At 42.9% G+C, this 12471-nt stretch overlaps 1 protein-coding gene across 1 annotated transcript in view; it reads left to right on the top strand.

Moving 5' to 3' along the window:
* The window catches only part of LOC142150074 (uncharacterized), a 124665-nt gene that overhangs the window by 686 nt on the left and 111508 nt on the right, over positions 1–12471 (top strand). The window contains exons 2-4 of the mRNA XM_075205318.1: positions 840–916; positions 1544–1593; positions 11216–11411. Coding sequence (XP_075061419.1) covers positions 840–916; positions 1544–1593; positions 11216–11411 — 323 coding nt within the window. The remainder of the gene's footprint in view (positions 1–839; positions 917–1543; positions 1594–11215; positions 11412–12471) is intronic.

The following is a 12471-nucleotide window of genomic DNA, read 5'->3' as shown; positions in this document are numbered from 1 at the left end:
AAGGGAAGCCTGTGATTGCACCAGAGGCTACCTATATTTACTGTAATGTGCCTTGAAAGAAATACAAAGTAATACACGCATTACTTCTGCACACGGTGAGTCTGTGTGCAGAAGTAATGCGTGTGCTACTGTCCACAAATTGCTGTATGGGGGATACGTAATCCTCCCTGTCTCCTAGTGGTTGATCCTCTACCCCTAAATAGCAGGATCAGTTTGAAATTACAATTTGTTTTGTGGAAGCAGGAATAAAGCTGGCAAAACTGCACCAACATAGCTAAAGAGATTTTGAGAGTGACACATCTCCAAGAAAGAAACCATTAGAATTATGCCGGCCTGACAGGCTAGCTATGTTACTAAGGAATCGCACATATTAAGGGGGCAACACAGGGCCATCTTTGTTAAAATAAGAGTAAGTACATGTCTAATGAAGTCTTAACTTGTTGAAGTTTATCGGTGGGAAATTGCATTGTGGTGATAGTGGATTTTGCAGAGAGGAGAGCCCAGGAGCACTATTTGTGAAATAACTTAGTAAATGTTCCTAGTCTATGATTCTACACACAGAAACAGGGGTAGGTAAAGAATAATTTGATTCTGTACATTTACTAACATATGTTAAATAAAGGTGCATATGAAATGAAAACATCACTATTTTTTTTTAGCAATTAAACCACATGGTATAAATGTTAGATAGTACAAAATGTGGGTTTCATCCATTGAAATTCTATTCTCTATAGCCTTAAGATAGAGGTACTGTGTAAATTGTTTTCACCATAATTGACAGAATTTTTTTTCATTTAATATTGCTGTAACCAGTATTTTTTTGTTTCTTGGTTTATTAGCAAGTACACGTAAATTGCTTAATTTACCCCTCCTGGAAGTTACTGAAGTTAATCCAGATAATTACACGGACTATAAGGTAATCCTAGAGGACATTAGCTATGTGTAGCCAGATGACTTAGACTCAATGTTATCATTAAGGAGGTTGTACTTTGGCCCAAGCAGTGTCGGAACTACCATTGGTGTGGAATGTGCTGTGCACCGCGGCCAATGGAGATAATGGGCCCCGCTGCATGGCAGATGCGGAGAGTTCCGCCTCTGCCCAAAGGTTTGTACATATCTCACTTCCATTACTGAAACTTTTTTTTTGTTTGTTTGCTTGTTTTTTACATTTGCTAAAAACCTCTGTAGATTTTATTAATATATAGTAGAATAATTGATAATTTTGTGAATAGATTGCAGGTTAAATCACCAAAAGAGGGTGTGATAAGCTAAAAGCTTCTATAGTAGTGGTACCTTTAAGTTAGAAAACATTTTACAGCTTGTAACACTAGAAATATCTTCACTTTTACCCTGAGATAAAGTAACATTAATGCCATATGCAATGTGTGAAAACTGAAAAACTGACTTCAAGACACTTTTAATCTGTTTTTCACTGATGTCTTTGTAACTTTCTTTAGTCACGCGAGATTATGAGACAGGTACTGTATATGTTTTCAGCAATGATTATATACTTAAATACATACTGTTTTCCTTTCCTTTATAGCTGTTTCTTGAAAGTAAATCAAAAAACAAGATGCTAAAGGCAAATTCCTTGTAAGTAATAAAAATGCACATCCACCAGGATTTCACATTCATAAAATTAATAATGTAAGGAGAATACTGATATACTGTTTATTTCAGCTCAATAAAATAATCACACTACTTACAGATTGTATCATTTAATGCATATGTATACATTGGCTATAAAAAGTAACTACCCCGTTTGACAGTTTTCTCATTTTATTTTCTTGCACCAAAATGATCAACATAAAGTACTCTGTAATATCCAATAAAAAAAAACATTTATAGTGTTTCTTAACTTTATAATCAATACAAGAAATAAAGTATTTACCTATTTTGCTAAGATGAACCTTAAAAACAGTAACCAGTTGTAACGATCTGCATGTCACGGGCACTAGGAGTCTTTACCCAGTATCACCTGCTGATGGTCTTATCAGAGCAGTAGAGTTGGTATATGATACTCTGATGGCAGGGTGATAATGGAACTGGAAACAGCAGATGGTTAGAGAATGCTCAGAAAGTCTATGACTAGCAGCACTGCTAAACAATAGGTAACTGAACACGAGGATCTGGATGGACAAGGGCACGTGAGGGTAGTCAGTGGTCTGCGCACGGCAAGTTGTACCACTGCTATAGTGAGAAGAATGTCCAGGAGTAATAAGGAGGTGGAAGTCAGCGGTCTGCGTATAGCAAGTTGTACCGCTGTCTGTAGTGAAGGAATGGAATCCAGGTGAAGGTAATGGGGAAGTCAGTGGTCTGCGTGTAGCAAGTTGTACCACTGCTTATGTGAGAGGATATATGCAACTGGTGACACAGGGAAACAGGAATCAGTGGTTTGCCTCTAGCAAGTTGTACCACTGAATATATATGTGAGGAAGGACACGAGGAGATAAATGCAATGCAGAGTCTACACGGGTACACTGAACTTGATCCCACGTTGAACTGCACACAATAATAATAATGAATGAACAGCACTGCACAGATAAACAAAGTCACTAGAATAGTCCAGCAAAAGGAAACACAGTCAATAATAGCAATAGTCTCAGAGGATGGAAACTCCGGAGGAGAACAACTCAGTCCAGATGGATATGCAATACACCAGCACAGTCAATGAGAAGTATGCATACCGTGGTTCAGATGAGCAGGCTGTTAGAGATAGCTGCAGGGATACCTGAGCGGCAGGGAACAGACGAGATGAGAAGTCCTTGCAGAATGGAAGCGGCAGGTAGGTGCAGCGCACTGTAGGTAGGCCAGCAAGGACGACAAATACTCAGGAAGCAGTAGTATATCGAATTGAACAGCAGGAGACCACGGGAGAGTTGAAGCGATGGAGCAGAGCTGGAAGCCGAGGAGCGTAGACTCGATGCTAACAGGCAAGTTGACACAAATGGACACACTGTAGAAGCAGTAGGCAGCGGGTCAGCTGACGGCAGGTAGAATGGAGCGCTGAGACGAGCAGGACTCTGTAGACACGCTGAAGTAGCTAACAGGAATCAGCTGGAACAGTAGCGATGTAACACAGGAGAGTTGGAGAGATCTGTAACTTGTTAGACACACGGAGGCAGCGGGTAGGAATCAGCTGCTGGAGTCACGATGAAACACAGGAGAGTTTGAAGTAATCTGTAACTGTAGATATACCGAGACAGCGGATAGGAATCAGCTGCTGGAGTCACGATGAAACACAGGAAAGTTTGCAGTAATCTGTAACTGTAGATATACGGAGGCAGCGGATAGGAATCAGCTGCTGAAGACACTAGGAACACGAGGAATAGAAGTGGTCTGGAAACCACAAACGGCAAACAGGAATCAGCATCAGCTGAACACACGAGCAGGCACTGGAACACCTTCAGAGACTCATGAGGAATGAGACTCCAAGATCAGGCAACGTGGTATTGACCACAGGTGCTTAATATAGGGAGTGTTGCCTGATCAGCCAATTAAGTTAAAGGAACAGAACTGAAGGTTAAAAGGGACTGCACATGCGCAGTACCTCATTATAATGGACGGACACGGTTCCTAGCTACCTTAGAAGTAGCACTTACAGTCCGGTGAGTGACAGTACCCCCCCTTTTAAAGGTGGGCACAGAACACCTGGAACCGGGTTTGTCCGGAAATTTGGTATAGAACTTTTTCAAGTGGGTTGGAGCGTTGAGATCTTCAGCTTTGATCCATGAACGCTCCTCAGGACCAAAGCCTTTACAATGCACGAGGAAACGAAGAACTCCTCGCGAAATTTTAGCATCCAAAACCTGAGTAATCTCAAAGTCTTCCTCCTGATGAACTTGAAGTGGCCGAGGTGCTGAAGGAGGGACCGAGAAACGGTTGATGATGAGAGGTTTGAGCAAGGAAACATGGAAGGCGTTGGAAATACGAAGACTCTTGGGAAGTAAAAGTTTGAAGCAAACTGGATTTATAACTTGAAGGATCCTATATGGACCAATAAAACGGGGAGCAAATTTCATGGATGGAACCTTCAAACGAATATTCTTAGTAGATAGCCACACCCGGTCTCCGACTTTCAATGGCCCGTCTCTTTTTGTCCGCAAAAGACTTATATCTGGCAGATGTCTTCTTTAAACAGGTTTTTACCTGAGCCCAAATATTTTTGAAGGTTTGACACAAAGTCTCAACAGCAGGAACTTGGGTGGGCGGGAGGGCAGGAAATTCCGGGAAAGACGGATGGTGACCGTAAACCACAAAGAATGGAGTTTTAGATGATGACTCATGGTACATGTTGTTATGAGCGAATTCAGCCCAAGGAAGTAATTCTACCCAGTTGTCTTGATTGGCTGACGAGAACATCCTTAAGAAAGTCTCAAGATCTTGGTTGACTCTTTCAGTTTGTCCGTTCGATTGGGGATGGTAGGAAGATGAGAGTGCTAATCGTATGCCCAAGGTCTTGCAAAGGGCCCGCCAGAATCTGGAAACGAATTGTACTCATCTATCTGACACTATCTCGGACGGACATCCATGGATACAGAAAATTTCTCTAATGAAATGTTCAGCCAGGGTAGAAGAAGAAGGTAAACCAGACAAGGGAACGAAATGCGCCATCTTCGAAAATCTATCCACCACTACCCAAATGGTGTTGCAATTCTTACTAGGAGGAAGCTCAGTAACAAAGTCCATACTAATATGGGTCCAAGGTTTAGATGGAATGGGTAGTGGCTGAAGCAACCCCGCTGGAGTTCTGCGGGGGGTCTTGAACTGGGAGCATAAATCGCATGCCGCGATAAACTCTTTGACATCTCTCCTCATAGAAGGCCACCAATAACTTCGAGAGAGGATTTCAAAGGTCTTGCGTTCACCAGCGTGTCCAGAGAAACGAGAAGAGTGAAACCATGAAAGGATTTTTTTCCTAAGAGCAGGAGGCACGAGGGTCTTCCCAAATGGTAGCACTTTAGTGGAAGAAGCAGCCAGAGAAATACATTTGGGGTCTAATATAAAGTGGTTAGGACTCTCTTCAACGTCTGAGGACGCCACAAAGGCTCGAGATAGAGCGTCTGCTTTTTTATTCTTTGCAGCTGGTTTGAAGGTTATGATTAGATCAAAACAGGAAAAGAAAAGAGACCATCTTGCCTGACGAGGATTTAAATATTGAGCAGACTGTAGGTATGACAAATTTTTATGATCCGTAAAAATTGTCACCAGATGACGAGCTCCCTCTAACAAATATCTCCACTCCTCCAATGCTACTTTAATAGCCAGCAACTCCTTGTCCCCGGTGGTGTAATTCTTCTCCGCAGGCAGAAGACCCCGAGAGTAAAAGGCACAAGGATGGAATTTTTGTTGCTCCGATTTCTGGGAGAGAATGGCTCCTAAACCAACATTAGAGGCGTCTACTTCTAGGAAGAAGGGAAGCATCACATCAGGCTGTCGAAGGATGGGAGCAGAGGAGAAGGACTCTTTAAGAAATTGAAAGGCTTGGAGAGCCTCAGATGACCATTGCTTAGTATTGGCCCCTTTGCGAGTTAGAGCCACAATGGGAGATGCAATTGAAGAGAAGTCTTGAATGAAGCGTCTATAGTAGTTGGCGAAGCCTAAAAAACGCTGAATGGCACGAAGAGTAGTTGGCTGAGGCCAAAGTAACACAGCATTCACCTTTTCTGGATCCATTTGTAGACCAACTCCGGAAACAATATAACCCAAAAATGGAATCTGGGGCAACTCAAATGAACATTTTTCTAATTTACAGAATAATGAATTTTTCCGGAGTCTGGAAAGAACTTCGGCCACTTGTTGGTGATGTGAAGGCAGGTCTTGGGAAAAGATGAGTATGTCGTCCAGATATACTACGACACATACATATAACAAGTCCCGAAAGATCTCATTAATGAAGCCCTGGAAAACAGCAGGGGCATTACATAACCCGAAGGGCATTACTAAGTATTCATAATGCCCATCTCTGGTGTTAAAAGCTGTTTTCCATTCGTCACCGGACCTGATTCTAATCAAGTTGTAGGCACCACGAAGATCCAACTTAGTAAAAATCCGGGCTCCCTTGATCCGATCGAACAACTCAGTAATCAGAGGAATGGGATACCGATTTTTGATAGTGATAGCATTAAGTCCACGAAAATCTATGCAGGGGCGTAATGATCCATCTTTCTTCTTCACGAAGAAGAACCCAGCTCCAGCGGGAGAAGTAGAAGGTCGAATAAATCCTCACTGGAGATTCTCTTGGATGTATTCAGCAGAAGCCTTAGTCTCAGGTAATGAAAGTGGATAAACACGACCCCTAGGTGGAGTCTTGCCAGGTAACAGGTCAATCGGACAATCCCATGAACGATGAGGGGGAAGACGTTCAGACTGAGCTTTATCAAAGACGTCGGCAAATGAAGCATACTGAGGAGGAAGTCCCGGTGAGGAAGGTGAAATGGAGGTTTGCTGTATTTTACGAGGAACAACACGAGAAAGACAATGTTGGTGACATTCAGGTCCCCAAGACGTAACTTGAGGAGTGCGCCAGTCAATCTGGGGAGAATGACATTGAAGCCATGGAAGGCCTAAAACAATCGGACTTGTAGTAACAGGAAGGATTAAAAACGAAATTTCTTCTCGGTGTAGGACAGGAATCTGAAGGGTCACTGAAGACGTACTTTGGGTGATGAGACCGTTGATAATACGTGATCCATCGATAGCAGTCACCGTAATAGGAGTCTTCAGGGTAATCACTGGTAGGGACCATTGATTTACAAGGGATTCAGAAATGAAATTTCCCGCAGCTCCTGAATCAATCAGAGCTTGGGACTCAAAAGACTTAGTAGCAAATGAAATGGTAACCTCAAATGAACAGATTTTTGATTTCGTAGAAGATGGAGAGGACTCCAGGGACCCTAACTTCACCTCTCCAGAACTAGTTAGGGCCTGGCATTTCCCGATTTTTTGGGGGCATGACTGGAGCATATGTGTGGCATCAGCACAATAGATACAAAGTCTATTCTTAATTCTTCGATTCCTCTCTGCAGAGGTTAGTTTGGAACGTCCAATCTCCATCGGTATCATCGGAGGTGAAGCAGGACGAATTTGAGAAGTGGGGCGAAGAGATGTTTTAGCTGAAGTAGTTCTCTCAGAGTCCCTCTCACGAAATCTGAGATCCACACGATGACAAAGAGAAATCAAATCTTCTAAAGACGTAGGGAGTTCTTGAGTAGTCAGTGCATCTTTAATTTTGTCCGAGAGCCCCTGCCAGAAGGCGGCAATTAACGCTTCAGTGTTCCACTGAAGTTCAGAGGCTAAGATCCTAAATTGAATGACGTACTGTCCTACTGTACGAGAACCCTGTCGTAAACGAAGAATGCTGCAGGCAGCGGAAATAACACGACCTGGTTCATCGAATACATTACGAAACTTGGAAATAAATTTGGCACTATCCTGTAACAACGGATCATTTCTTTCCACAGAGGGGAAGCCCATGCGAGAGCTTGTCCTGAGAACAATGAGATGAGATCGGCCACTCTAGAACGATGAGTCGAAAAGTTTTGAGGTTGGAGCTCAAAATGTACTAAGCATTGGTTGAGGAAACCTCTACATGTTTTGGGATCTCCATCATACTTTGACGGAGTTGGCAGGTGAAGCGTGGAAGCCGTAGACACCTGGGATGGCACTGGGGAAACGGAGGAAAGCGCAGGAGCATCAACAGAAGCTGTAATATTCTGCCCAGACGTTCTTTGGGAGACTAACGTCTGGTAACATTGTAGTAATAGTTGTTGACGAACATCCTGTTGTTCCACACGAGTGACCAGATGCTGCAGCATCTCTTTAGCTGTGTGTTCCGAATCTGGGTCTGTCATGGCCTGATCTTACTGTCACGGGCACTAGGAGTCTTTACCCAGTATCACCCGCTGATGGTCTTATCAGAGCAGTAGAGTTGGTATATGATACTCTGATGGCAGGGTGATAATGGAACTGGAAACAGCAGATGGTTAGAGAATGCTCAGAAAGTCTATGACTAGCAGCACTGGTAAACAATAGGTAACTGAACACGAGGATCTGGATGGACAAGGGCACGTGAGGGTAGTCAGTGATCTGCGCACGGCAAGTTGTACCACTGCTATAGTGAGAAGAATGTCCAGGAGTAATAAGGAGGTGGAAGTCAGCGGTCTGCGTATAGCAAGTTGTACCGCTGTCAGTAGTGAAGGAATGGAATCCAGGTGAAGGTAACGGGGAAGTCAGTGGTCTGCATGTAGCAAGTTGTACCACTGCTTATGTGAGAGGATATATGCAACTGGTGACACAGGGAAACAGGAATCAGTGGTTTGCCTCTAGCAAGTTGTACCACTGAATATATATGTGAGGAAGCACACGAGGAGATAAATGCAATGCAGAGTCTACACGGGTACACTGAACTTGATCCCACGTTGAACTGCACACAATAATAATAATGAATGAACAGCACTGCACAGATAAACAAAATCACTAGAATAGTCCAGCAAAAGGAAACACAGTCAATAATAGCAATAGTCTCAGAGGATGGAAACTCTGGAGGAGAACAACTCAGTCCAGATGGATATGCAATACACCAGCACAGTCAATGAGAAGTATGCATACCGTGGTTCAGATGAGCAGGCTGTTAGAGATAGCTGCAGGGATACCTGAGCGGCAGGGAACAGACGAGATGAGAAGTCCTTGCAGAATGGAAGCGGCAGGTAGGTGCAGCGCACTGTAGGTAGGCCAGCAAGGACGACAAATACTCAGGAAGCAGTAGTATATCGAATTGAACAGCAGGAGACCACGGGAGAGTTGAAGCGATGGAGCAGAGCTGGAAGCCGAGGAGCGTAGACTCGATGCTAACAGGCAAGTTGACACAAATGGACACACTGTAGAAGCAGTAGGCAGCGGGTCAGCTGACGGCAGGTAGAATGCAGACTGGAGCGCTGAGACGAGCAGGACTCTGTAGAAACGCTGAAGTAGCTAACAGGAATCAGCTGGAACAGTAGCGATGTAACACAGGAGAGTTGGAGAGATCTGTAACTTGTTAGACACACGGAGGCAGCGGGTAGGAATCAGCTGCTGGAGTCACGATGAAACACAGGAGAGTTTGAAGTAATCTGTAACTGTATATATACGGAGACAGCGGATAGGAATCAGCTGCTGGAGTCACGATGAAACACAGGAGAGTTTGCAGTAATCTGTAACTGTAGATACACGGAGGCAGCGGATAGGAATCAGCTGCTGGAGTCACGATGAAACACAGGAGAGTTTGCAGTAATCTGTAACTGTAGATATACGGAGGCAGCGGATAGGAATCAGCTGCTGAAGACACTAGGAACACGAGGAATAGAAGTGGTCTGGAAACCACAAACGGCAAACAGGAATCAGCATCAGCTGAACACACGAGCAGGCACTCGAACAACTACAGAGACTCATGAGGAATGAGACTCCAAGATCAGGCAACGTGGTATTGACCACAGGTGCTTAATATAGAGAGTGTTGCCTGATCAGCCAATTAAGTTAAAGGAACAGAACTGAAGGTTAAAAGGGACTGCACATGCGCAGTACCTCATTATAATGGACGGACACGGTTCCTAGCTACCTTAGAAGTAGCACTCACAGTCCGGTGAGTGACACTGCAGTGATCTGCGGTTCGCTTCCTCCCGCTGCCAAAGCAACAGCCGGGACGTTACTTCCTCTTCCTTCCATCATGGCCATCACCATGGCAACAGCCGGGATGCTTTCTAAGCAACGCTGCTTCAGGGCAACACTGGGCAGCCGGGCATGTGCGCATTTCGCAAAATAATAGCCTGCGGGCTAATTAATCTATTTAATTTGGCAGCTCCTGGGGATACTTTGCAGGCAGGGCTCTGATTGGCTACTTTTTGTATTTAAGGCAGGGAGGACTTAGGCTCCCTGCCATTAACAGCTGGTGTTTGCTGCTGATACTCTAGATTGACCCCTTGCTTGTTATTGGACCTTGTCTGTTTTCTGATTGCCCTGACATTTGGATCTGTTTCTTGTATTCTCCTGTTTGCCACCAGCCCTGATCTTATTGCCTATCTCCAGCCTTCCTATCTGCTACGGACCCCCTGACCTAGGCCTGCCTTCCGACTACCCGCTACCATCTGGATACCCTCCATCTTCCATCCGCTGTGGTGTTGCTCATAAACTTACACTACATTAGAGTTAAGTCCTGGGGGCATCCGAGTACCCTATGGGAATGACGGCTGCTATAGGTGATGACCTCTACTGCCAGTTCTGTAAGTTTATGACAAGACCTGCCAGCCTAGCTCCAGGTTTCTTCAGTGGTCACATAATTAATTGAAGGTCCACCTATGTATAAGTGTTAAGATTGAATAAGCAAATGCATTCTCTCCGTGTGAGATAATATTTCAAAAAATACATCACCATGAAGACCAAAGAACATTTAAAGCAAATCTGAAAAAAGGTTATTGAAAAGAACTAATAAGGAAAAGGCTATAAGATTTCATGGATACTTGGGAGGGCTATCAAGTTCATCATAAAACAGTAGAATATTGCACAACTTTGTGTATACCAGGCCATCTTATAAAATCTAATCATCTGTTCAAGAAGAGCTCTTGTTAGGCTGCAAATCGGCCTGACTGAGTTATAGTTTTGTGTGGTAAAGATACGAGAAACTGTACATGGGAAAACAATATACTAGGCACCTAACAAATATTCACTTTACATCGGCGTGGCAAAGAGAAATCCATTGTTGAAGAAAAGTATCACAAAATCTCACCTAGAACTTGTCAGAGAGCATGTGGAGGACCCATACTCTAAGTGGAGGAAGACTCTATGGTCTAATGAGATGTAACTTGGTGCTGGGTTTGGTGCAAGTTTATCATCCTCACAATAGTATCACTACATTGGCATGGTGTTGGTAACATAATGCTACGGACATGTTACTCTGCTTTAGTGTCTAGAAAATTTGTCTAAATGAGGGCAAAATTGATAGAGCAAGATGTACATAAATCTTAGAGAAAACCTACTGCAGTCTGCAAGAGACCTAGAACTAGAAATTTACTCTTACAGATTTAAAATCCACTTCTTTAAGCCACACAACAGAAAGTGCACTATAGTCCATTCATTTGTTACTGGCATGTGTTTTTAGATTTCGTATAACCTTAAGATATTAATCCTGTCTTGTACTAAGGTGAATACTTTTATATCTAAATCATTTTTTTATTTGTTATAGATTTTTATACCAAGTGTTTCCAGGAAATACTTCACAGTGGCTGAAAATACTTCACCAAGCTATAAATAAAAAGGAATATTGTAGAATTGAAAGCCTGGTCTGTTTCTTCATGGAAACCTGTCCGCGTCTAATTAACTTAGAGGAAATGTCCTCAGGCTACAGAGCTCTACACCTGGCCTGTCAAAATGGATTCTTTGTAAGTATAAGCCAGTGTATCTAAGGCTGGAAGATGTTTTAGTAGAAAACTATAGATAAATACACATTGATATTTACATGTAGTTGTAATAATTCTGTTGACCCAGATATTTCAATATGATCTCTGTAGTAATTATTTACTGCAATAGTTACAGCTGATCCTTTAGGACAGAGGGAGAAAATAACATAGAATATGATGAGCGACACTTATGGAAACTGGTGCCCAGGCAACTGTGAAAAGTAAAAATAAAGCTGAAACCCGTGACACCCAGATTCTTGGTTGCTATAAGTTTTAGTACCTATCTTGACAGTGGGAACAATATTAGTGATTTATAAGATAAAAAAAACCAAGCTGCAGCGCCACCTGCTGGGCAGAGTTATACACTGACCTATATATTTCTTGAAGGAGAAGTGACAGTTGGGAGTGGTTGGTGGTTGCCAGGGGTGACAGTGGGGAGTTTTTAACACCTTAAGTAGCTTGATGAAGGATGTGGCGATGAAGATGAAGGTTGAGGTGATGGAGAAAAATGATGAGGTGGTGACATGTGGACAAAACCACGTTAAAAAAGGGCGCTTGCGTCGGGAAGTAACGCTCTTCCCTTGAGGAGGCCTGGGCTAGGCCCAAATGCATGACAAGAACCTTTTTAACACCTTAAGTAGCTTGATTTGACTAGAATGCATGAGTATCATGCACGGGTTAACTTGTTAAATATATATGTATTTTGAATCAATTAAATGACTACCATGTGTGTAATTTTGTTTTGAAATTTATTATATCTTATGTGGGTATACTGTACAAACACCTAAGAGTTTTCATTAATACTTTTTAGATAATTGTTCTATAATGTGTGTGTGTTTGTGTATGACTTCATATATATTATTATTTATAGGGGCAGATTCAATTCCCTAAAAAACAACGCGACCTTGGGATGTCTCAGAAAATCTCCGTGGCTCATAGAGCTGCGAGCAAAAATCAGCTGAGAAATTACCGTAGTAACAGTAATAATGCAACCATTGTTCTGAAGCACAACGCGGGGAATTGAATCTGCCCCATAATATAT

Source organism: Mixophyes fleayi, chromosome 4 (assembly GCF_038048845.1).
Source record: "Mixophyes fleayi isolate aMixFle1 chromosome 4, aMixFle1.hap1, whole genome shotgun sequence".
In the NCBI taxonomy this organism is placed as follows: Eukaryota; Metazoa; Chordata; class Amphibia; order Anura; family Limnodynastidae; genus Mixophyes; species Mixophyes fleayi.
Note: the sequence above shows the minus strand (reverse complement) of the source record. Positions and strands in the feature narration are given on the sequence as shown.